At 50.5% G+C, this 23,209-nt stretch overlaps 1 protein-coding gene across 1 annotated transcript in view; it reads left to right on the top strand.

Moving 5' to 3' along the window:
• The window catches only part of LOC118360694 (transcription initiation factor TFIID subunit 4), an 88,370-nt gene extending 67,300 nt beyond the window's left edge, over positions 1-21,070 (top strand). Inside the window, exons 5-6 of the mRNA XM_052462625.1 lie at positions 16,560-17,020; positions 18,596-21,070. Of these exons, the coding sequence (XP_052318585.1) occupies positions 16,560-16,730 (171 nt within the window). The 3' untranslated portion in view covers positions 16,731-17,020; positions 18,596-21,070. The remainder of the gene's footprint in view (positions 1-16,559; positions 17,021-18,595) is intronic.
• Positions 21,071-23,209: the final 2,139 nt, after the last annotated feature.

The following is a 23,209-nucleotide window of genomic DNA, read 5'->3' as shown; positions in this document are numbered from 1 at the left end:
TGCAGCCTCCTCTTTTCCCACCCCCTGTCTGCAGCCTCCTCTCCTCCCAGCCCCTGTCTGCAGCCTCCTCTTTTCCCACCCCCTGTCTGCAGCCTCCTCTTTTCCCACCCCTGTCTGCAGCCTCCTCTTTTTCCACCCCCTGTCTGCAGCCTCCTCTCCTCCCACCCCCTGTCTGCAGCCTCCTCTCCTCCCAGCCCCCTGTCTGCAGCCTCCTCTTTTCCCACCCCCTGTCTGCAGCCTCCTCTTTTCCCACCCCCTGTCTGCAGCCTCCTCTTTTCCCACCCCCTGTCTGCAGCCTCCTCTCCTCCCAGCCCCCTGTCTGCAGCCTCCTCTTTTCCCACCCCCTGTCTGCAGCCTCCTCTTTTCCCACCCCCTGTCTGCAGCCTCCTCTTTTTCCACCCCCTGTCTGCAGCCTCCTCTCCTCCCACCCCCTGTCTGCAGCCTCCTCTCCTCCCAGCCCCCTGTCTGCAGCCTCCTCTTTTCCCACCCCCTGTCTGCAGCCTCCTCTTTTCCCACCCCCTGTCTGCAGCCTCCTCTTTTCCCACCCCCTGTCTGCAGCCTCCTCTTTTCCCACCCCCTGTCTGCAGCCTCCTCTCCTCCCAGCCCCCTGTCTGCAGCCTCCTCTCCTCCCAGCCCCCTGTCTGCAGCTTCCTCTCCTCCCAGCCCCTGTCTGCAGCTTCCTCTCCTCCCAGCCCCCTGTGTGCAGCTTCCTCTCCTCCCACCCCCTGTCTGCAGCCTCCTCTCCTCCCAGCCCCCTGTGTGCAGCTTCCTCTCCTCCCAGCCCCCTGTCTGCAGCTTCCTCTCCTCCCAGCCCCCTGTCTGCAGCTTCCTCTCCTCCCAGCCCCTGTGTGCAGCTTCCTCTCCTCCCAGCCCCCTGTCTGCAGCCTCCTCTCCTCCCAGCCCCCTGTCTGCAGCCTCCTCTTTTCCCACCCCCTGTCTGCAGCCTCCTCTTTTCCCACCCCCTGTCTGCAGCCTCCTCTTTTCCCACCCCCTGTCTGCAGCCTCCTCTTTTCCCACCCCCTGTCTGCAGCCTCCTCTTTTCCCACCCCCTGTCTGCAGCCTCCTCTCCTCCCAGCCCCCTGTCTGCAGCCTCCTCTTTTCCCACCCCTGTCTGCAGCCTCCTCTTTTCCCACCCCCTGTCTGCAGCCTCCTCTTTTTCCACCCCCTGTCTGCAGCCTCCTCTCCTCCCACCCCCTGTCTGCAGCCTCCTCTCCTCCCAGCCCCCTGTCTGCAGCCTCCTCTTTTCCCACCCCTGTCTGCAGCCTCCTCTTTCCCACCCCTGTCTGCAGCCTCCTCTTTTCCCACCCCTGTCTGCAGCCTCCTCTTTTCCCACCCCTGTCTGCAGCCTCCTCTCCTCCCAGCCCCCTGTCTGCAGCCTCCTCTTTTCCCACCCCCTGTCTGCAGCCTCCTCTTTTCCCACCCCCTGTCTGCAGCCTCATCTTTTCCCACCCCTGTCTGCAGCCTCCTCTCCTCCCACCCCTGTCTGCAGCCTCCTCTTTTTCCACCCTCTGTCTGCAGCCTCCTCTCCTCCCACCCCCTGTCTGCAGCCTCCTCTCCTCCCAGCCCCTGTCTGCAGCCTCCTCTCCTCCCACCCCCTGTCTGCAGCCTCCTCTCCTCCCAGCCCCCTGTCTGCAGCTTCCTCTCCTCCCAGCCCCCTGTCTGCAGCTTCCTCTCCTCCCAGCCCCATGTCTGCAGCTTCCTCTCCTCCCAGCCCCCTGTGTGCAGCTTCCTCTCCTCCCAGCCCCCTGTGTGCAGCTTCCCTCCTCCCAGCCTCCTGTGTGCAGCTTCCTCTCCCTCCCAGCCTCCTGTGTGCAGCCTCCTCTCCTCCCAGCCCCTGTCTGCAGCCTCCTCTCCTCCCAGCCCCCTGTCTGCAGCCTCCTCTTTTCCCACCCCCTGTCTGCAGCCTCCTCTTTTCCCACCCCTGTCTGCAGCCTCCTCTTTTCCCACCCCCTGTCTGCAGCCTCCTCTTTTCCCACCCCCTGTCTGCAGCCTCCTCTCCTCCCAGCCCCTTGTCTGCAGCCTCCTCTTTTCCCACCCCCTGTCTGCAGCCTCCTCTTTTCCCACCCCTGTCTGCAGCCTCCTCTTTTCCACCCCCTGTCTGCAGCCTCCTCTCCTCCCACCCCCTGTCTGCAGCCTCCTCTCCTCCCAGCCCCTGTCTGCAGCCTCCTCTTTTCCCACCCCCTGTCTGCAGCCTCCTCTTTTCCCACCCCCTGTCTGCAGCCTCCTCTTTTCCCACCCCCTGTCTGCAGCCTCCTCTTTTCCCACCCCCTGTCTGCAGCCTCCTCTCCTCCCAGCCCCCTGTCTGCAGCCTCCTCTTTTCCCACCCCCTGTCTGCAGCCTCCTCTTTTCCCACCCCCTGTCTGCAGCCTCCTCTTTTCCCAGCCCCCTGTCTGCAGCCTCCTCTTTTTCCACCCCCTGTCTGCAGCCTCCTCTCCTCACACCCCCTGTCTGCAGCCTCCTCTCCTCCCAGCCCCTGTCTGCAGCCTCCTCTCCTCCCAGCCCCCTGTCTGCAGCCTCCTCTCCTCCCAGCCCCTGTGTGCAGCTTCCTCTCCTCCCAGCCCCCTGTGTGCAGCTTCCTCTCCTCCCAGCCCCCTGTCTGCAGCCTCCTCTTTTCCCACCCCCTGTCTGCAGCCTCCTCTCCTCCCACCCCTGTCTGCAGCCTCCTCTTTTCCCACCCCCTGTCTGCAGCCTCCTCTCCTCCCACCCCCTGTCTGCAGCCTCCTCTCCTCCCAGCCCCCTGTCTGCAGCCTCCTCTTTTCCCAGCCCCTGTCTGCAGCTTCCTCTCCTCCCACCCCCTGTCTGCAGCCTCCTCTTTTCCCACCCCCTGTCTGCAGCCTCCTCTTTTCCCACCCCCTGTCTGCAGCCTCCTCTTTTCCCAGCCCCTGTCTGCAGCCTCCTCTCCTCCCAGCCCCCTGTCTGCAGCCTCCTCTTTTCCCACCCCCTGTCTGCAGCCTCCTCTCCTCCCAGCCCCCTGTCTGCAGCCTCCCCTCCTCCCAGCCCCTGTCTGCAGCCTCCTCTCCTCCCAGCCCCTGTCTGCAGCCTCCTCTCCTCCCAGCCCCCTGTCTGCAGCCTCCTCTCCTCCCAGCCCCTGTCTGCAGCCTCCTCTCCTCCCAGCCCCCTGTCTGCAGCCTCCTCTCCTCCCAGCCCCCTGTCTGCAGCCTCCTCTCCTCCCACCCCCAGTCTGCAGCCTCCTCTTTTCCCAGCCCCTGTCTGCAGCCTCCTCTCCTCCCACCCCCTGTCTGCAGCCTCCTCTCCTCCCAGCCCCCTGTCTGCAGCCTCCTCTCCTCCCACCCCTGTCTGCAGCCTCCTCTCCTCCCACCCCTGTCTGCAGCCTCCTCTCCTCCCAGCCCCCTGTCTGCAGCCTCCTCTCCTCTCAGCCCCCTGTCTGCAGCTTCCTCTCCTCCCACCCCCTGTCTGCAGCCTCCTCTTTTCCCACCCCCTGTCTGCAGCCTCCTCTCCTCCCAGCCCCCTGTCTGCAGCCTCCTCTCCTCCCAGCCCCCTGTCTGCAGCCTCCTCTCCTCCCACCCCCTGTCTGCAGCCTCCTCTCCTCCCAGCCCCCTGTCTGCAGCTTCCTCTCCTCCCAGCCCCCTGTCTGCAGCCTCCTCTCCTCCCACCCCCAGTCTGCAGCCTCCTCTTTTCCCAGCCCCTGTCTGCAGCCTCCTCTCCTCCCACCCCTGTCTGCAGCCTCCTCTCCTCCCAACCCCTGTCTGCAGCCTCCTCTCCTCCCACCCCCTGTCTGCAGCCTCCTCTCCTCCCACCCCTGTCTGCAGCCTCCTCTCCTCCCAGCCCCCTGTCTGCAGCCTCCTCTCCTCCCAGCCCCCTGTCTGCAGCTTCCTCTCCTCCCACCCCTGTCTGCAGCCTCCTCTTTCCCACCCCTGTCTGCAGCCTCCTCTCCTCCCAGCCCCCTGTCTGCAGCCGCCTCTCCTCCCAGCCCCCTGTCTGCAGCCTCCTCTCCTCCCAGCCCCCTGTCTGCAGCCTCCTCTCCTCCCAGCCCCCTGTCTGCAGCCTCCTCTCATCCCACCCCCTGTCTGCAGCCTCCTCTCCTCCCACCCCCTGTCTGCAGCCTCCTCTTTTCCCAGCCCCTGTCTGCAGCCTCCTCTCCTCCCACCCCCTGTCTGCAGCCTCCTCTCCTCCCACCCCCTGTCTGCAGCCTCCCTCTCCTCCCAGCCCCCTGTCTGCAGCCTCCTCTCCTCCCCCCCCCTGTCTGCAGCCTCCTCTCCTCCCACCCCTGTCTGCAGCCTCCTCTCCTCCCAGCCCCCTGTCTGCAGCCTCCTCTCCTCCCCGCCCCCTGTCTGCAGCCTCCTCTCCTCCCACCCCCTGTCTGCAGCCTCCTCTACTCCCACCCCCTGTCTGCAGCCTCCTCTCCTCCCACCCCCTGTCTGCAGCCTCCTCTTTTCCCAGCCCCTGTCTGCAGCCTCCTCTCCTCCCACCCCCTGTCTGCAGCCTCCTCTCCTCCCACCCCCTGTCTGCAGCCTCCTCTCCTCCCAGCCCCCTGTCTGCAGCCTCCTCTCCTCCCAGCCCCCTGTCTGCAGCCTCCTCTCCTCCCACCCCCTGTCTGCAGCCTCCTCTCCTCCCACCCCCTGTCTGCAGCCTCCTCTTTTCCCACCCCCTGTCTGCAGCCTCCTCTTTTCCCAGCCCCTGTCTGCAGCCTCCTCTCCTCTCTACATAGTGCTGATCCAGCAGTATTGGCTCTGCTGGGCCAACCAATCCAACCCTCTCTGTGCTGTGTAGAGCTGTGTGTATGCCAGGAGAAGTGGGCCATTAACCCTCAGCCCGAAGGTGTGACCTGAGCCAAATCCAATATTGGCTCCAGCATCAAAGCCCAGTGCCACTCAAGTTCAAACCTGCTGATCAGCAGAAAGACCCTAAACAATAAAGGACCAAATGTTAATTCCTAAGACACCTAGGAGCTTCAACACCACCAGACAATTAGCCAGGAGAGGAGAGGAGAGAGAAAACATACATTATTAATCAAAAGTAAATTTAGCAAAGTGGGGACTAATCTTGGCCCTCTCTGTACCCAAGGTTGAACAGTAGATTAGGGAAGATAGAAAATATTGAAGGTAGACTGACCTGAGCTCAATCTTCCCTTTATGGTATAGATACTATCCTATAGTAATGAGTGAATAACATAGCAGTGTATGGAGGACAAATATCTAAATATCCTCTTGCTGTCTTCCTGATCATTTTGTGTGCTGAAATATGTAGGCGCCATAATGATACTGAGTGTACACTATGCACATCATGTCAGTTGTGTCGTTGTGTGTTTCTGCATGTACATGCACACCCAGGCTCCCTGGTCCCTCCCAGCCAGTCTGTCTATCCAATTGGCACACTGTCCTGTTAGAGTGTGGATGTGAGGCGGTAAGGGCTGTAGCCAGTGTTAACGGACTGGGGCCCTTCTCTAGAGTATCCAGTCTCTATAGTCACCTCTCCTCTCAGCCCCTGTCCTCTCCTCAGGTTCTCCACAGCTCTGTGTGTCTGTGTGTCTCAGGGCACCAAACAACTGGAACATCTGAAAGGATGTATCGAGGTATCTCTGTGTGTGTTGCAGGATGGATATGTCATGTGACATAATGCCTCGCAGCACCCATCACAGATAAAATGACAGATGCTGCTTTTTGCCTCGTGGATCTTTCTCAGCAGCAAAGACGATTTTGCAAAGACGAACTCTCTCTGTCTGTCTCTCTATCTCTCTCTCCACGGTGACCTTACGAAGCGTGCCATTCTGCCGTTCATTTAATGTCAGACGCCATTACTATATAATTGCTGTTTGACGGGATAAGCGTGGTGTCTTGACTTCTCGCCTCTCCTTATATCTGACACTCAGCCATCTGCTTTGTTTTGTGTTTGTGAGTGTATTTCCCTATTTTCCCCCTTAACATGAGTCAACATGCTTTTGTAAGAGGGATTGGTCTCCATAGATACAGACAACAACAGACCGTGTGTTTGGGTTGCTGGCAGGTTGCAGGCTTATTAAGATGAGGGGAGGAGGAAGAGAAGAGGCTGCCTGCGACGCTGCTGCGTTAGCTAAGTGAAATCAGCTTGGCTCGCTGGCAGCAGGCTGACCTTTCTCCCTGTATTTGGATCACTTACCCAGGCTGAGGCTCGCCATGAACTAGGTACCCACAGGAGATGAGTGAGGCATTCTGGGAGCTCCAGACCACAAGGCCAGGGGGCTTGTAGTGATGTCCAGGGCTACTGCCCATCCCCACCTCCCTCCTCACCCCTCCACGCCACACGCCGGCGGCCACCCGCCACGTCTGTCCAGGTGGATGGATGGCTTTGATTGGTGGAGTGTGTTGCTGTGTCGCAGGGCGGTGGGGTGAGTGGCAGTAATTGGCATGGCAGCGGGCAGGCCCATCTTTCACGTGTGGTCAGTCGTGATTGGCCTGATGAGCCAGGCAGGGTGAGGGTAGGGGCGCTTCTTCCCAGTGAGGACCCTGGGGACGGAGGAGACAGACGGAGGCCTGTCCCGGGTGCACCTCCACCCCGACTGGCCCTCCCGACTTGTCAACATCACTGACAGGAACAGATGTGTGGAGGGAGACATGGGAGGGACAAATGGAACTCTATTCCCTATATAGAGCACTACTTTTGACCAGAGCTCTATGAACACTATAGTGCACTCTAAAAGGAATAACGTTTGACCAGAGCTCTATTTATTTTATTTATTTTTTTATTTCACCTTTATTTAACCAGGTAGGCTAGTTGAGAACAAGTTCTCATTTGCAACTGCGACCTGGCCAAGATAAAGCATAGCAGTGTGAACAGACAACACAGAGTTACACATGGAGTAAAACAATTAACTAGTCAATAACACAGTAGAAAAAAATGGGCAATCTATATACAATGTGTGCAAAAGGCATGAGGAGGTAGGCGAATAATACCTTTTGCAGATTAACACTGGAGTGATAAATGATCAGATGGGCATGTACAGGTAGAGATATTGGTGATATTGGTGTGCAAAAGAGCAGAAAAGTAAATAAATAAAAACAGTATAAAAACAGTATGGGAATGAGGCAGGTGAATAAGGGTGAGCTATTTACCTATAGACTATGTACAGCTGCAGCGATCGGTTAGCTGCTCGGATAGCTGATGTTTGAAGTTGGTGAGGGAGATAAAAGTCTCCAACTTCAGCGATTTTTGCAATTTGCTCCAGTCACAGGCAGCAGAGTACTGGAACGAAAGGCGGCCAAATGAGGTGTTGGCTTTAGGGATGATCAGTGAGATACACCTGCTGGAGCGCGTGCTACGGATGGGTGTTGCCATCGTGACCAGTGAACTGAGATAAGGCGGAGCTTTACCTAGCATGGACTTGTAAATGACCTGAGCCAGTGGGTCTGGCGACGAATATGTAGTGAGGGCCAGCCGACTAGAGCATACAAGTCGCAGTGGTGGGTGGTATAAGGTGCTTTAGTGACAAAACGGATGGCACTGTGATAGACTGCATCCAGTTTGCTGAGTAGAGTGTTGGAAGCCATTTTGTAGATGACATCGCCGAAGTCGAGGATCGGTAGGATAGTCAGTTTTACTAGGGTAAGCTTGGCAGCGTGAGTGAAGGAGGCTTTGTTGCGGAATAGAAAGCCGACTCTGGATTTGATTTTTGATTGGAGATGTTTGATGAGTCTGGAAGGAGAGTTTGCAGTCTAGCCAGACACCTAGGTACTTATAGATGTCCACATATTCAAGGTTGGAACCATCCAGGGTGGTGATGCTAGTCGGGCATGCAGGTGCAGGCAGCGATCGGTTGAAAAGCATGCATTTGGTTTTACTCGCGTTTAAGAGCAGTTGGAGGCCACGGAAGGAGTGCTGTATGGCATTGAAGCTCGTTTGAGGTTTGATAGCACAGTGTCCAATGACGGGCCGAAAGTATATAGAATGGTGTCGTCTGCGTAGAGGTGGATCAGGGAATCGCCCGCAGCAAGAGCAACATCATTGATATATACAGAGAAAAGAGTCGGCCCGAGAATTGAACCCTGTGGCACCCCATAGAGACTGCCAGAGGACCGGACAGCATGCCCTCTGATTTGACACACTGAACTCTGTCTGCAAAGTAATTGGTGAACCAGGCAAGGCAGTCATCCGAAAAACCGAGGCTGTTGAGTCTGCCGATAAGAATTTGGTGATTGACAGAGTCGAAAGCCTTGGCGAGGTCGATGAAGACGGCTGCACAGTACTGTCTTTTATCGATGGCGGTTATGATATCATTTAGTACCTTGAGTGTGGCTGAGGTGCACCGTGACCGGCTCGAAACCAGATTGCACAGCGGAGAAGGTACGGTGGGATTCGAGATGGTCAGTGACCTGTTTGTTGACTTGGCTTTCGAAGACCTTAGATAGGCAGGGCAGGATGGATATAGGTCTATAGCAGTTTGGGTCCAGGGTGTCTCCTCCTTTGAAGAGGGGGATGACTGCGGCAGCTTTCAATCCTTGGGGATCTCAGACGATATGAAAGAGAGGTTGAACAGGCTGGTGATAGGGGTTGCGACAATGGCGGCAGATAGTTTCAGAAATAGCGGGTCCAGATTGTCAAGCCCAGCTGATTTGTACGGGTCCAGGTTTTGCAGCTCTTTCAGAACATCTGCTATCTGGATTTGGGTAAAGGAGAACCTGGAGAGGCTTGGGTGAGGAACTACGGGGGGCGGAGCTGTTGGCCGAGGTTGGAGTAGCCAGGCGGAAGGCATGGCCAGCCGTTGAGAAGTGCTTATTGAAGTTTTCGATAATCATGGATTTATCGGTGGAGACCGTGTTTCCTAGCCTCAGTGCAGTGGGCAGCTGAGAGGAGGTGCTCTTGTTCTCCATGGACTTCACAGTGTCCCAGAACTTTTTGGAGTTGGAGCTACAGGATGCAAACTTTTGCCTGAAGAAGCTGGCCTTAGCTTTCCTGACTGACTGCGTGTATTGGTTCCTGACTTCCCTGAACAGTTGCATATCACGGGGCTATTCGATGCTATTGCAGTCCGCCACAGGATGTTTTTGTGCTGGTCGAGGGCAGTCAGGTCTGGGGTGAACCAAGGGCTGTATCTGTTCTTGGTTCTGCATTTTTGAACGGAGCATGCTTATCCAAAATGGTGAGGAAGTTACTTTTAAAGAATGACCAGGCATCCTCAACTGACGGGATGAGGTCAATGTCCTTCCAGGATACACGGGCCAGGTCGATTAGAAAGGCCTGCTCACAGAAGTGTTTTAGGGAGCGTTTGACAGTGATGAGGGGTGGTCGTTTGACTGCGGCTCCGTGGCGGATACAGGCGATGAGGCAGTGATCGCTGAGATCCTGGTTGAAGACAGCGGAGGTATATTTGGAGGGCCAGTTGGTCAGGATGACGTCTATGAGGGTGCCCTTGTTTACAGAGTTAGGGTTGTACCTGGTGGGTTCCTTGATGATTTGCGTGAGATTGAGGGCATCTAGCTTAGATTGTAGGACTGCCGGGGTGTTAAGCATATCCCAGTTTAGGTCACCTAACAGGACAAACTCTGAAGCTAGATGGGGGCGATCAATTCACAAATGGTGTCCAGGGCACAGCTGGGAGCTGACGGGGGGTCGGTAGCAGGCGGCAACAGTGAGAGACTTGTTTCTGGAGAGAGTAATTTTCAAAATTAGTAGTTCAAACTGTTTGGGTATGGACCTGGAAAGTATGACATTACTTTGCAGGCTATCTCTGCAGTAGACTGCGACTCCGCCCCCTTTGGCAGTTCTATCTTGACGGAAGATGTTATAGTTGGGTATGGAAATCTCTGAATTTTTGGTGGCCTTCCTGAGCCAGGATTCAGACACGGCAAGGACATCAGGGTTAGCAGAGTGTGCTAAAGCAGTGAGTAAAACAAACTTAGGGAGGAGGCTTCTGATGTTGACATGCATAAAACCAAGACTTTTCGATCACAGAAGTCAACAAATGAGGGTACCTGGGGACATGCAGGGCCTGGGTTTACCTCCACATCACCCGCGGAACAGAGAAGGAGTAGTATGAGGGTGCGGCTAAAGGCTATCAAAACTGGTCGCCTAGAGCGTTGGGGGCAGAGGATAAGAGGAGCAGGTTTCTGGGCATGGTAGAATATATTCAGGGCATAATGCGCAGACAGGGTATGGTGGGGTGCGGGTACAGCGGAGGTAAGCCCAGGCACTGGGTGATGATGAGAGAGGTTGTATCTCTGGACATGCTGGTTGTAATGGGTGAGGTCACCGCATGTGTGGGGGTGGGACAAAGGAGGTAACAGGGGTATGCAGAGTGGATCTAGGGGCTCCATTGTGAACTAAAACAATGATAACTAACCTGAACAACAGTATACAAGGCATATTGACATTTGGGAGAGACATACAGCGAGGTATACAGTAATCACAGGTGTTGAATTGGGAAAGCTAGCTAAAAACAGTAGGCGAGGCTAATCAGCTAGCACAACAAACAGCAGGTAAAATGGCGTTGACTAGGCAACTGGGTCGACAGATAAAACAAACAAGCAGAATGGAGTACCGTGATTAATGGACAGTCCAGCGTGCGTCAGCTATGTAGCCAAGAGATCAGTGTCCAGGGGGCAGCGGTGGATGGGCAGGGAAGCTGGGCTGGCGAGTGTTATCCAGGTTTAAAAAAAAAAAAAACTAACAATGACTAAATAGCTTGTAGCTAGTTAGCTGGTTAGCGTCTGGAGGTTCTTGAGTGTGTCATAAAAATAAAATAAAAATTAAAGGTGATAGCGATTCCGTATCACAGTGGGTGATGCAGGTTTCCGGAAGGTATAAACAAAAAATAAAAATCAAAGAGAGATAGAAAGTAAATGGGTTCAGAGTGTTTAGAACGCAGTGAGCCAGATGGTTAGCAGGCCTGTGCTAACAAGCTAACAGTTCGTAGGCCCGGGCTAGACAAGCTAACCGTTAGCAGGCCGAATTAGCAAGCAGGGAGATAGCGAGGGCTAGAGAGCTAACCTTTGGGGGACGTCGCGATGGGGTGAGTCTGTTTATTCCTCTTCTTGCGGTGACATCGACAGACCGGTTGTGGGCCCGGGTAATTGTAGCCCAGGATTATGCTACAGGAGCTCTAATGCGCTGGGTGAGCTGGAGACACAGCGTTTCAGAAAGCTCGCGGGCCTTGGCCAGCAGATGGATCTTTGGCGATGTCGCAACGAAAAAGCCTGTTGAAACCACCTCGGACGATTATGTCGGCGGACCAGTCGTGATGGATCGGCGGGGCTCCGTGTCGGCAGTAAAGGGTCCAGGCCAATTGGCAAAAGAGGTATTGTTGGGCCTCTTCGGCTAGTCGGGAGATGGGTTTAGCTCAAGGCTAACTGTAGCTTGTTTTGGGACAGAGACGTTAGCCAGGAGTAGCCACTCGGATTGCAGCTAGCTAGTTGCGATGATCCGGTGTAAAGGTTCAGAGCTTGCGGTAGGAATCCGGAGATGTGGTAGAGAAAGAGCAGTCTGATATGCTCTGGGTTGATGTCGCGCTGGTGTCCTAGTTAGCTTTGAAGACCGCTAGCAATGGCTAACTGAGTAGTAGCTAGTTAGCTGGCTAGCTTCTGACGGTTCTAAAGTAAAGTATAGAAAAAGCAGATCCGTACCACATTGGGTGATGCGGGTTGCAGGAGAGTACTATAGTGCACTCTAAAAGGAATAACGTTTGACCAGAGCTCTATGAGTACTATAGTGTACTCTATAGGGAATAACGTTTGACCAGAGCTCTATGAGCACTATAGTGTACTCTATAGGGAATAACGTTTGAGCAGAGCTCTATGAGCACTATAGTGTACTCTATAGGGAATAACTTTTCACCAGAGCTCTATGAGCACTATAGTGCACTCTAAAAGGAATAACGTTTGGCCAGAGCTCTATGAGCAATATAGTGTACTCTATAGGGAATAACCTTTAACCAGAGCTCTATGAGCACTATAGTGCACTCTAAAATGAATAACGTTTGTCCAGAGCTCTATGAGCACTATAGTGTACTCTATGGGGAATAACTTTTTACCAGAGCTCTATGAGTACTATAATGCACTCTAAAAGGAATAATGTTTGGCCAGAGCTCTATGAGCACTATAGTGTACTCTATAGGGAATAACTTTTGACCAGAGCTCTATGAGTACTATAGTGCACTCTATAGGGAACAACTTTTGACCAGAGTACCATAGTGCACTCTATAGGGAATAACTTTTGACCAGAGCTCTATGAGTACTATAGTGCACTCTAAAAGGAATAATGTTTGGCCAGAGCTCTATGAGCACTATAGTGTACTCTATAGGGAATAACTTTTGACCAGAGCCCTATGAGGACTATAGCGTACTCTATAGGTAATCATTTTTGACCAGAGTGCTATAGTGCCCTCTATAGGGAATAACTTTTGACCAGAGCCCTATGGATACTTTAGTGCACTCTATAGGGAATGAGGTTCTATTTGGGATGCAACCTAGAGACTACAGAGAGGCTGTGGCCACCCTTACTCCCCCACTGTCATGTATACAACGTCTATAGGGTGAGTTTGTACAACTGCACTGTAGTCTTGGGTCCTGTAAATCCATACCTTTCATATGCTTGCAATTAGGCTCTGTCTATACAACTGTGTGTTTATAGAGTGGTGCAATCAATGTAATTGTGGGAGGGTGTTATGGGGAGTTCCTCACGGAAATGGCTGTCTTATTTCTTTCTGACTGGGTTACAGTGGGCATTTTGGTGGATTTGCTACCTGATGTTTTTCATTTGGAAACGTAAACGGTTGTCTGTGATTTATATCAGGGTTCTGTATACACTCATTCTATATTTTAATTTTCCCGCTTCTTTGCATAGAATTGAATACAAACAAGGAGTTCGTTTCAGAATGGAAAAGTCAGCTCAGATCTGTGTCAGCTGATTTGTTTATCTAGAGAAAATGTGTTCATTTCCAGGGCGATATAAAGAGCTATGAAGACAATTAAATATGAACAATGTCTTCCCCCTCAGTCTGAGTACATCAAGATTGTTTTCATGATCTTCACATCCTGCTAGTTTAAGTGCAAAGTAATGCTGTAAATGATTTCTTTGTACACTAGAATGCACCTAAAGTTCTGGACTTTATTAGTGAATCAGCTTTGATCTCGTTCTCTTACTCTACAAGAGGGTTTTACTTTGTTAAAACTGAAGTAAGGGCTTGTAAGTAAAGCATTTCACTGTAAGGTCTACACCTGTTGTCACGTTCTGACCTTGGTTATTTTATTATGTCTTTGTTTTAGTATGGCCAGGGGGTGAGTTGGGTCAGTTGTCTATGTTCCTTTTTCTATGTTTTGGGATTTCTGTGTTTGGCCTGGTGTGGTTCTCAATCAGAGGCAGTTGTTTATCGTTGTCCCTGATTGAGAACCATATTTAGGTAGCCTGGTTTCACTTTTGAGTTGTGGGTGATTATTTTCTGTTTAGTGTGTGTTGCACCTGACGGAGTTGTTTTGTTTGTTCTCTTTTGTTAATTTGTATTTAGTGTTCAGTTTATTAAAAGGATGAACACTTACCACGTTGCACAATGGTCTGACATTTCTTACTCCTCATCAGAGGAGGACGAAGACGAACGTTACAGAATCACCCACCACCAAAGGACCAAGCAGCGTGGTAACTAACAGGCAGCAGCACTGATCTCAGGACTCCTGGACATGGGAGGAGATTCTGGACGGAAAGGGACCCTGAGCACAGGCTGGAGAATATCGCCGCCCCAAGGCTGAGCTGGAGGCAGTGAAAGCCGAGAGGCTGGGGTATGAGGAGGCAGCGCGGCTGGAAGCCCAAGAGGCAGCCCCAAAAATGTATTGGGGGGAGGCACACGGGGAGTGTGGATAAGTCAGGTAGGAGACCTGCGCCAACTCCCTGTGCTTACCATGGAGAGAGAGGGATCTGGCAGGCACCGTGTTATGCCGTGAGGCGCACGGTGTACCCGGTGCTCAGGCATAGCCCGGTGCGATACATAGCAGCGCCTCGTATCGGCCGGGCTTGAGTGGGCATCGAGCCAGGTGCCATGAAGCCAGCTCAGCGCATCTGGTCTCCAGTGCGTCTCCTCGGGCCGGGTACATGGCACCAGCCCTACGCATGGTGTCCCCGGTTCGCCAGCACAGCCCAGTGCGGGCTATTCCACGTCGCCGAACTGGCCTGGCTACGGGGAGCATTCAACCAGGTAAGGTTGGGCAGGCTCGGTGCTCAAGAGCTCCAGTGCGCCTTCACGGTCCGGTCTATCCGGTGCCACCTCCACGCACAGCCCTCCAGTGGCAGCCCCCCGCACCAGGCTGTCTCTCCGTCTCCTTCCTACAGGTGCTCCCGCGTGCTCAGCGCTGTCAGAGTCTTCCTCCTGCCCAGTGCTGCCAGAGTCTCCCGTCTGTCCTGAGCTGTCAGAGTCTCCCATCTGTCCTGAGCTGCCAGAGTCGCCCGTCTGTGTCCTGAGCTGCCAGAGTCGCCCGTCTGTCCTGAGCTGCCAGAGTCGCCCGTCTGTCCTGAGCTGCCAGAGTCGCCCGTCTGTCCTGAGCTGCCAGAGTCGCCCGTCTGTCCTGAGCTGCCAGAGTCGCCCGCCTGTCCTGAGCTGCCAGAGTTGCCAGTCAGCCAGGAGCTGCCAGAGCCGCCAGTCAGCCAGGAGCTGCCAGAGCCGTCCGTTAGCCAGGAGCTGCCAGAATCACCTGTCACGCCGGCGCTGCCAGAATCGCCCTTCACTCCGGAGCTGCCAGAGCCGCCAGTCAGCCAGGAGCTGCCAGAGCCGCCAGTCAGCCTGGAGCTGCCAGAGCCGCCAGTCAGCCAGGAGCTGCCAGAGCCACCAGTCAGCCAGGAGCTGCCAGAGCCGCCAGTCAGCCAGGAGCTGCCAGAGCCGTCAGTCAGCCAGGAGCTGCCAGAGCCGTCAGTCAGCCAGGAGCTGCCAGAATCGCCTGTCACGCCGGCGCTGCCAGAATCGCCCTTCACTCCGGAGCTGCCGGAGTCACCCGCCTGTCCGGTGCTGCCGGAATCTCCCGTCCATTCGAGACCCGTGGCTTGGGTCCCCAGTCCGAGGACGGTGGCGAGGGTCGCCGCGTTAAATAATTCACTGTATCACAATTCCAGTGTGTCAGAAGTTTACATACACAAAGTTGACTGTGCCTTTAAACAGCTTGGAAAATTCCAGAAAATTATGTCATGGCATTAGAAGCTTCTGATAGGCTAATTGACATAATTTGAGTCAATTGGAGGTGTATCTGTGGATGAATTTCAAGGGCTACCTTCAAACCCAGTGCCTCTTTGCTTGACAACTTGGGGAAATCAAAAGAAATCAGCCAAGACCTCAGAATAACAATTGTAGACTTCCACAAATCTGGTTCATCCTTGGGAGCAATTTCCAAACGCCTGAAGGTACCACGTTCATCTGTACAAACAATAGTACACAAGTAAAAACACAATGGGGCCATGCAGCCATCATACCGTTCAGGAAGGAGACGCATTCTGTCTGCTTGAGATGAACGTACTTTCGTGCAAAAAGTGCAAATCAGTCCCAGAACAACAGCAAATGACCTTGTGAAGATGCTGGAGGAAACAGGTACAAAAACATCTATATCCACAGTGAAACAAGTCCTATATCGACATAACCTGAAAGGCCGCTCAGCAAGGAAGAAGCCACTGCTCCAAAACCGCCATAAAAAGCCAGACTACGGTTTGCAACTGCACATGGGAACAAAGATTGTACTTTTTGTGGAAATATGAAACAAAAATGTTACTCTTTGTCCATAATGACGATTGTTATGTTTGGAGGAAAAATGGTTGCAAATGGTTCTTCCAAGTGGACAATAACCCCAAACATACTTCCAAAGTTGTGGCAGAATGGCTTAAGGACAACAAAGTCAAAGTATTGGAGTGGCCATCACAAAGCCCTGACCTCATCCTATAGAACATTTGTGAGCAGAACTGAAAAAGTGTGTGTGAGCGAGGAGGCCTTACAAACCTGACTCAGTTACACCAGCTCTGTCAGGAGGAATGGGCCAAAATTCACCCAACTTATTGTGGGATGCTTGTGGAAGGCTTCCTGAAGTGTTTGACCCAAGTTAAACAATTTAAAGGCAACGCTACCAAATACTAATTGAGGTTATGTAAACTTCTGACCCACTGGGAATGTGATGAAAGAAATAAAAGCTGAAACAAATAATTCTCTCTACTATTATTCTGACATTTCACATTCTTAAAATAAAGTGGTGATCCTAACTGACCTAAGACAGGGAATCTTTACTAGGATTAAATGTTAGAAATTGTGAAAAACTGAGTTTAAATGTATTTGGCTAAGATGTATGTAAACTTCAGACTTCAACACGTTGGATGACTTAGACACAGAGGAGTGAAGGCGTTCACAGTATTGAAAGCCTTGTCGTGGATGATATTGATGTTAGTGATCTGTTGTCCCTTACTTTCTTTACCTTCCCCTCTATCTGTCTCTTCTCTCTGTCTGTTTGAGTGCCAACTCAAATATTTTGAACTTGAATTGGTTATTTAATTCTTACCAGCCACCTACAGCCGCTAGCCTTGAAGCACATGATGTTCATGATGTTGGTGTACATGATGTTGAAATGGATATGTTATCCCATGACTTCCCCCTGTCCTCCTCTCTCTCTCCCCAGGTATCAGGCAGCTCAGTGGGGTCGCCGGGCGCCTCCTCCTCCCCCTCCACGTCGTCACAGCGGCAACGTCAACGCATCACCCGCGTCAACCTCAGGGACTTCATCTTCTACATGGAGCAGGAGAGAGAGACAGCCCACTCACTTCTGCTCTACCGGGCTCTGCTCAAGTAGCACCCTCTCCCTCCCAGCACCCTCCTCTCTCTTCCTTACCATCTCCTTCTACCCCTGCAACGTGCCTTCAATCGGGTCAGATGTTTCAGCTCAGTGTTTGTTGTGATATTGATATTAACGTAGCTTTTGATATAAAGGCGAGAGAAAAAACTCACTAAAATATATTGTATGTGTCTTTATCTGTTTTAGTTTCATGATAAATACACTGAGTACCAAACATTAAGAACACCTTCCTAATATTTCCCTTTTGCCTTTTGCCCCCAGAACAGCCTCAGTTCAGACTCTACAAGGTGTTTACATTTACATTTAAGTCATTTAGCAGACGCTCTTATCCAGAGCGACTTACAAATTGGTGCATTCACCTTATGACATCCAGTGGAACAGCCACTTTACAATAGTGCATCTAAATCTTTTAAGGGGGTGAGAAGGATTACTTTATCCTATCCTAGGTATTCCTTAAAGAGGTGGGGTTTCAGGTGTCTCCGGAAGGTGGTGATTGACTCCGCTGTCCTGGCGTCGTGAGGGAGTGTGTTCCACCATTGGGGAGCCAGAGCAGCGAACAGTTTTGACTGGGCTGAGCGGGAACTGTACTTCCTCAGTGGTAGGGAGGCGAGCAGGCCAGAGGTGGATGAACGCAGTGCCCTTGTTTGGGTGTAGGGCCTGATCAGAGCCTGGAGGTACTGAGGTGCCGTTCCCCTCACAGCTCCGTAGGCAAGCACCATGGTCTTGTAGCGGATGCGAGCTTCAACTGGAAGCCAGTGGAGAGAGCGGAGGAGCGGGGTGACGTGAGAGAACTTTGGAAGGTTGAACACCAGACGGGCTGCGGCGTTCTGGATGAGTTGTAGGGGTTTAATGGCACAGGCAGGGAGCCCAGCCAACAGCGAGTTGCAGTAATCCAGACGGGAGATGACAAGTGCCTGGATTAGGACCTGCGCCGCTTCCTGTGTGAGGCAGGGTCGTACTCTGCGGATGTTGTAGAGCATGAACCTACAGGAACGGGCCACCGCCTTGATGTTTGTTGAGAACGACAGGGTGTTGTCCAGGATCACGCCAAGGTTCTTAGCGCTCTGGGAGGAGGACACAATGGAGTTGTCAACCGTGATGGCGAGATCATGGAACGGGCAGTCCTTCCCCGGGAGGAAGAGCAGCTCCGTCTTGCCGAGGTTCAGCTTGAGGTGGTGATCCGTCATCCACACTGATATGTCTGCCAGACATGCAGAGATGCGATTCGCCACCTGGTCATCAGAAGGGGGAAAGGAGAAGATTAATTGTGTGTCGTCTGCATAGCAATGATAGGAGAGACCATGTGAGGTTATGACAGAGCCAAGTGACTTGGTGTATAGCGAGAATAGGAGAGGGCCTAGAACAGAGCCCTGGGGACACCAGTGGTGAGAGCGCGTGGTGAGGAGACAGATTCTCGCCACGCCACCTGGTAGGAGCGACCTGTCAGGTAGGACGCAATCCAAGCGTGGGCCGCGCCGGAGATGCCCAACTCGGAGAGGGTGGAGAGGAGGATCTGATGGTTCACAGTATCGAAGGCAGCCGATAGGTCTAGAAGGATGAGAGCAGAGGAGAGAGAGTTAGCTTTAGCAGTGCGGAGCGCCTCCGTGATACAGAGAAGAGCAGTCTCAGTTGAATGACTAGTCTTGAAACCTGACTGATTTGGATCAAGAAGGTCATTCTGAGAGAGATAGCGGGAGAGCTGGCCAAGGACGGCACGTTCAAGAGTTTTGGAGAGAAAAGAAAGAAGGGATACTGGTCTGTAGTTGTTGACATCAGAGGGATCGAGTGTAGGTTTTTTCAGAAGGGGTGCAACTCTCGCTCTCTTGAAGACGGAAGGGACGTAGCCAGCGGTCAGGGATGAGTTGATGAAAGTGTTCCACAGGGATGCTGGCCCATGTTGACTCCAATGCTTCCCACAGTTGTCAAGTTGGCTGGATGTCCTTTGGGTGGTGGACCATTCTTTATACACACAGGAAACTGTTGAGCGTGAAAAACCCAGCAGTGGTGCAGTTCTTGACACAAACCGCTGCGCCTGGCACCTACTGCCATACCCCATTCAAAGGCATTTACATCTTTTGTCTTGATCATTCACCCTCTGAATGGCACACATATGCAATCCATGTCTCAGAAATCCTTCTTTAACCTGTCTCCTCCCCTTCATCTACACTGATTAAAGTGGATTTAACAGGTGACATCAATAAGGGATCATAGCTTTCACCTGCAGTCTCCTGGTCAGTCTATGTCATGGAAAGAGTAGGTGTCCTTAATGTTTTGTACACTCAGTGTATATGTATTTAGTGTTGACTTTAAGGCCATGGTGATGCAAACTCCTTGGGTATTATTGGGACTGGGTTTTTAAGGAGAAATGGGTTTTTGTGTCTAAGGACCTGAGCCAGTACTTTTTCCATGTCAGTTGTAAATTTGATGTCCCAGGCGAAATACTGAATGAACCATCTCAAAGTGATTTTCTTAAAAAAAAATCATATTCTGAACTTAATACAGCCTACAGTATTCTCTAGAATTTATTTGTTGAACAAAGTTCAGTGAATATGGTCACACAAAACTAACAAGTCATAGAGTGGTCTGATTCTTTATACCAGAAACTTACCAGAGCAGCTTTTTGGAAAGTTTATATTCAGACAATGGATTACAGCATAACAGAAATCAAGCTCTTTAAATGTAAATAGTCATTTTGAATACTTTTAAATAGCATGTATGATATTTTTACCACATGTAATGTTAATTACTCAGTACTGAGATTTTCTGTAAAATCATGTGCATTGAAATTTGTTATGATTAGAATGTTATTTTGTTTGGATCCCCATTATCTGACGCCATGACGACAGCTAGTCTACCTGGGGTCCGACACAAAATGAAAAAGACATTACAGACAAAAATAGTTTGTAATTTACATACAGTACAATTAAAAACCATGAACAAATGGAAAATACCTGAAAGGTAACATTTAACTGTCAATAAGCAAATTGTATTCTTTGTATTCTTTCACTTTATAAACTTTATTTCAATACAATGCAGAAAGTCTTATCCAATCCAACAGGTCAATAATATAACAATGGTCAGAGTTACCACAGTCCACCAATATGGTGGATTCTGGCCAGTCACCCTCATTGAGCAAGGCACAGTAGTCTCTCTCTGTACCCACATTTACGGAGAGATAATTTTTTTCTAGATGTCCCTGTAGAATTTAGATGTTGGCCATCTGTCTCGTTGTTTGTGCCCATTTCCACAATACTTTAGGTTGTCTGAAGAACCTATTCTGTGAAGCCAGGCCCATACCCTCAGCAGACGCCCAGAGTGCAGTAAGGTCGTTCGACAAGCAGCTCCCATCTTAGGGTTTCCTCTGTTTCACTTCAAGACTATTAACAAAACATATCAGACGTGTGAGCAGCTGGACAGTTGTTGAAGTACAGTTTTGAGAATTATTCCTTTAAGCCTAATATTGACATTGCAATGTTTTTAGAGTTGTATGTTTTTATGTTCTCTCTAGAACAAGAGATGGCAGGTGACTGCCTCTCTGTCAGTAGCTATAGATCCTTGTCATTAGGGTCCAACTCTGCAAGGCCTCAGTGTTGTCACCTGTTTCTGACCATCCTCTTATTAACATGGCCTTTCTCTTATTGGTTAGTTTTGAATAGCCTCTATGCAGCTTGTCTTGTGTCGCTTTGTCATTTATTTGTTGAATGGGCAAAATTTTAAATGAATGTTCATTGAAGTTCTTTCTAACAGCACTATTATATACAGTTTTTTATTACTTATACAATGAGAAAAAAACAGAACGCTGTGTTACCAATGTATAGAAAGAAATAGTTCCTGTTTCTTAAGCATCAAACAGTATTGTCAGTTGGTGTTGAAAGGGAAATGTATTTTTTAACTATTTATATATTTTTCTTTTTAGTTATTTTTTCATTGGAATTTCATTCGCCACATTTTAGGCAATGCCATTTTATCTCACAAGTACTTATAGTTGAAAAAATGTAAATGTAAAAGCACAAAAATACCTATTTGTTCAGTGGTTATTAATATTTTAATAATTATTTGTATGATTTCTGATAAATTAACAGGAGAACATTTCTACTACTTCAGCTTTTTAGCCAAAATATAAGGATTACTGATGTACCCAGTTGGAAGATGTTTTAATGTATGGATAATTTGTAAATATTGTTTACAGGACCATGTGTTTATTAGGACTATGTTATTTTTGGTAAACTCTGTACATATCCTGAAAATGTCCTGTTTGTGTGAAAAACATACTTCTGTATTTGTACCTATTTTGTAAAGGAATAAATAAACTGTTTACTAAACTAAGCAGACACATACTTGTGATTTGAGTACAATTTCTTTGAATATCTTTGAATATCCATATTACATACTCATCTCATATGTATATACTGCACTCAATACCATCTATACCATCTTTATTTGATTTAATACTGTATCTTGCCTATGCCGCTCTGTACCATCACTCACTCATATATCTTTATGTACATATTCTTTATCCCCTTACACTTGTGTCTATAAGGTAGTAGTTTTGGAATTGTTAGCTAGATTACTTGTTGGTTATTACTGCATTGTCGGAACTAGAAGCACAAGCATTTCGCTACACTCGCATTAACATCTGCTAACCATGTGTATGTGACAAATAAAATTTGATTTGATTTGATCAATCTGTAATATGTTTAGTAACACTTGATACCATACAGTACAATTCTGTAGTTTTGCAGAGCATAATAATCCGTTTCTCTTAATTATTTAAGGTTAACCACAAAATCAACAGTAATATTTTTACAAGACAGTTAGTTGTACCCAAACTGAAATTGACTATTGAAACCAACTTCATATCCATTTACTAGCATTACACATGCTAAGTACAAATCGAGTTAAGTACCAGTGTTAGAGACCAAGAAGAAGTCCCCTCCGGATTCTACTACTAATTAAGCAGCAGCATTTTGAAAAGACCAAAACGTTTAACTCAGTGCCAAACCCAGGGATTTGGGAGCAGATTCTGGTGTTTGTTGTCCAGATGCAGGGATTTGGGAGCAGATTCTGGTGTTTGTTGTCCAGATGCAGGGATTTGGGAGCAGATTCTGGTGTTTGTTGTCCAGATGCAGGGATTTGGGAGCAGATTCTGGTGTTTGTTGTCCAGATGCAGGGATTTGGGAGCAGATTCTGGTGTTTGTTGTCCAGGTGCAGGGATTTGGGAGCAGATTCTGGTGTTTGTTGTCCAGGTGCAGGGATTTGGGAGCAGATACTGGTGTTTGTTGTCCAGATGCAGGGATTTGGGAGCAGATACTGGTGTTTGTTGTCCAGATGCAGGGATTTGGGAGCAGATTCTGGTGTTTGTTGTCCAGGTGCAGGGATTTGGGAGCAGATTCTGGTGTTTGTTGTCCAGATGCAGGGATTTGGGAGCAGATACTGGTGTTTGTTGTCCAGATGCAGGGATTTGGGAGCAGATACTGGTGTTTGTTGTCCAGATGCAGGGATTTGGGAGCAGATTCTGGTGTTTGTTGTCCAGATGCAGGGATTTGGGAGCAGATTCTGGTGTTTGTTGTCCAGATGCAGGGATTTGGGAGCAGATTCTGGTGTTTGTTGTCCAGATGCAGGGATTTGGGAGCAGATTCTGGTGTTTGTTGTCCAGATGCAGGGATTTGGGAGCAGATTCTGGTGTTTGTTGTCCAGATGCAGGGATTTGGGAGCGGATTCTGGTGTTTGTTGTCCAGATGCAGGGATTTGGGAGCAGATACTGGTGTTTGTTGTCCAGATGCAGGGATTTGGGAGCAGATTCTGGTGTTTGTTGTCCAGATGCAGGGATTTGGGAGCAGATTCTGGTGTTTGTTGTCCAGATGCAGGGATTTGGGAGCAGATTCTGGTGTTTGTTGTCCAGATGCAGGGATTTGGGAGCAGATTCTGGTGTTTGTTGTCCAGATGCAGGGATTTGGGAGCAGATACTGGTGTTTGTTGTCCAGATGCAGGGATTTGGGAGCAGATACTGGTGTTTGTTGTCCAGGTGCAGGGATTTGGGAGCAGATTCTGGTGTTTGTTGTCCAGATGCAGGGATTTGGGAGCAGATTCTGGTGTTTGTTGTCCAGGTGCAGGGATTTGGGAGCAGATTCTGGTGTTTGTTGTCCAGATGCAGGGATTTGGGAGCAGATTCTGGTGTTTGTTGTCCAGATGCAGGGATTTGGGAGCAGATTCTGGTGTTTGTTGTCCAGGTGCAGGGATTTGGGAGCAGATTCTGGTGTTTGTTGTCCAGATGCAGGGATTTGGGAGCAGATTCTGGTGTTTGTTGTCCAGATGCAGGGATTTGGGAGCAGATTCTGGTGTTTGTTGTCCAGGTGCAGGGATTTGGGAGCAGATTCTGGTGTTTGTTGTCCAGATGCAGGGATTTGGGAGCAGATTCTGGTGTTTGTTGTCCAGATGCAGGGATTTGGGAGCAGATTCTGGTGTTTGTTGTCCAG

This window comes from Oncorhynchus keta, chromosome 14 (genome assembly GCF_023373465.1).
Source record: "Oncorhynchus keta strain PuntledgeMale-10-30-2019 chromosome 14, Oket_V2, whole genome shotgun sequence".
NCBI lineage: Eukaryota > Metazoa > Chordata > Actinopteri > Salmoniformes > Salmonidae > Oncorhynchus > Oncorhynchus keta.
Note: the sequence above shows the minus strand (reverse complement) of the source record. Positions and strands in the feature narration are given on the sequence as shown.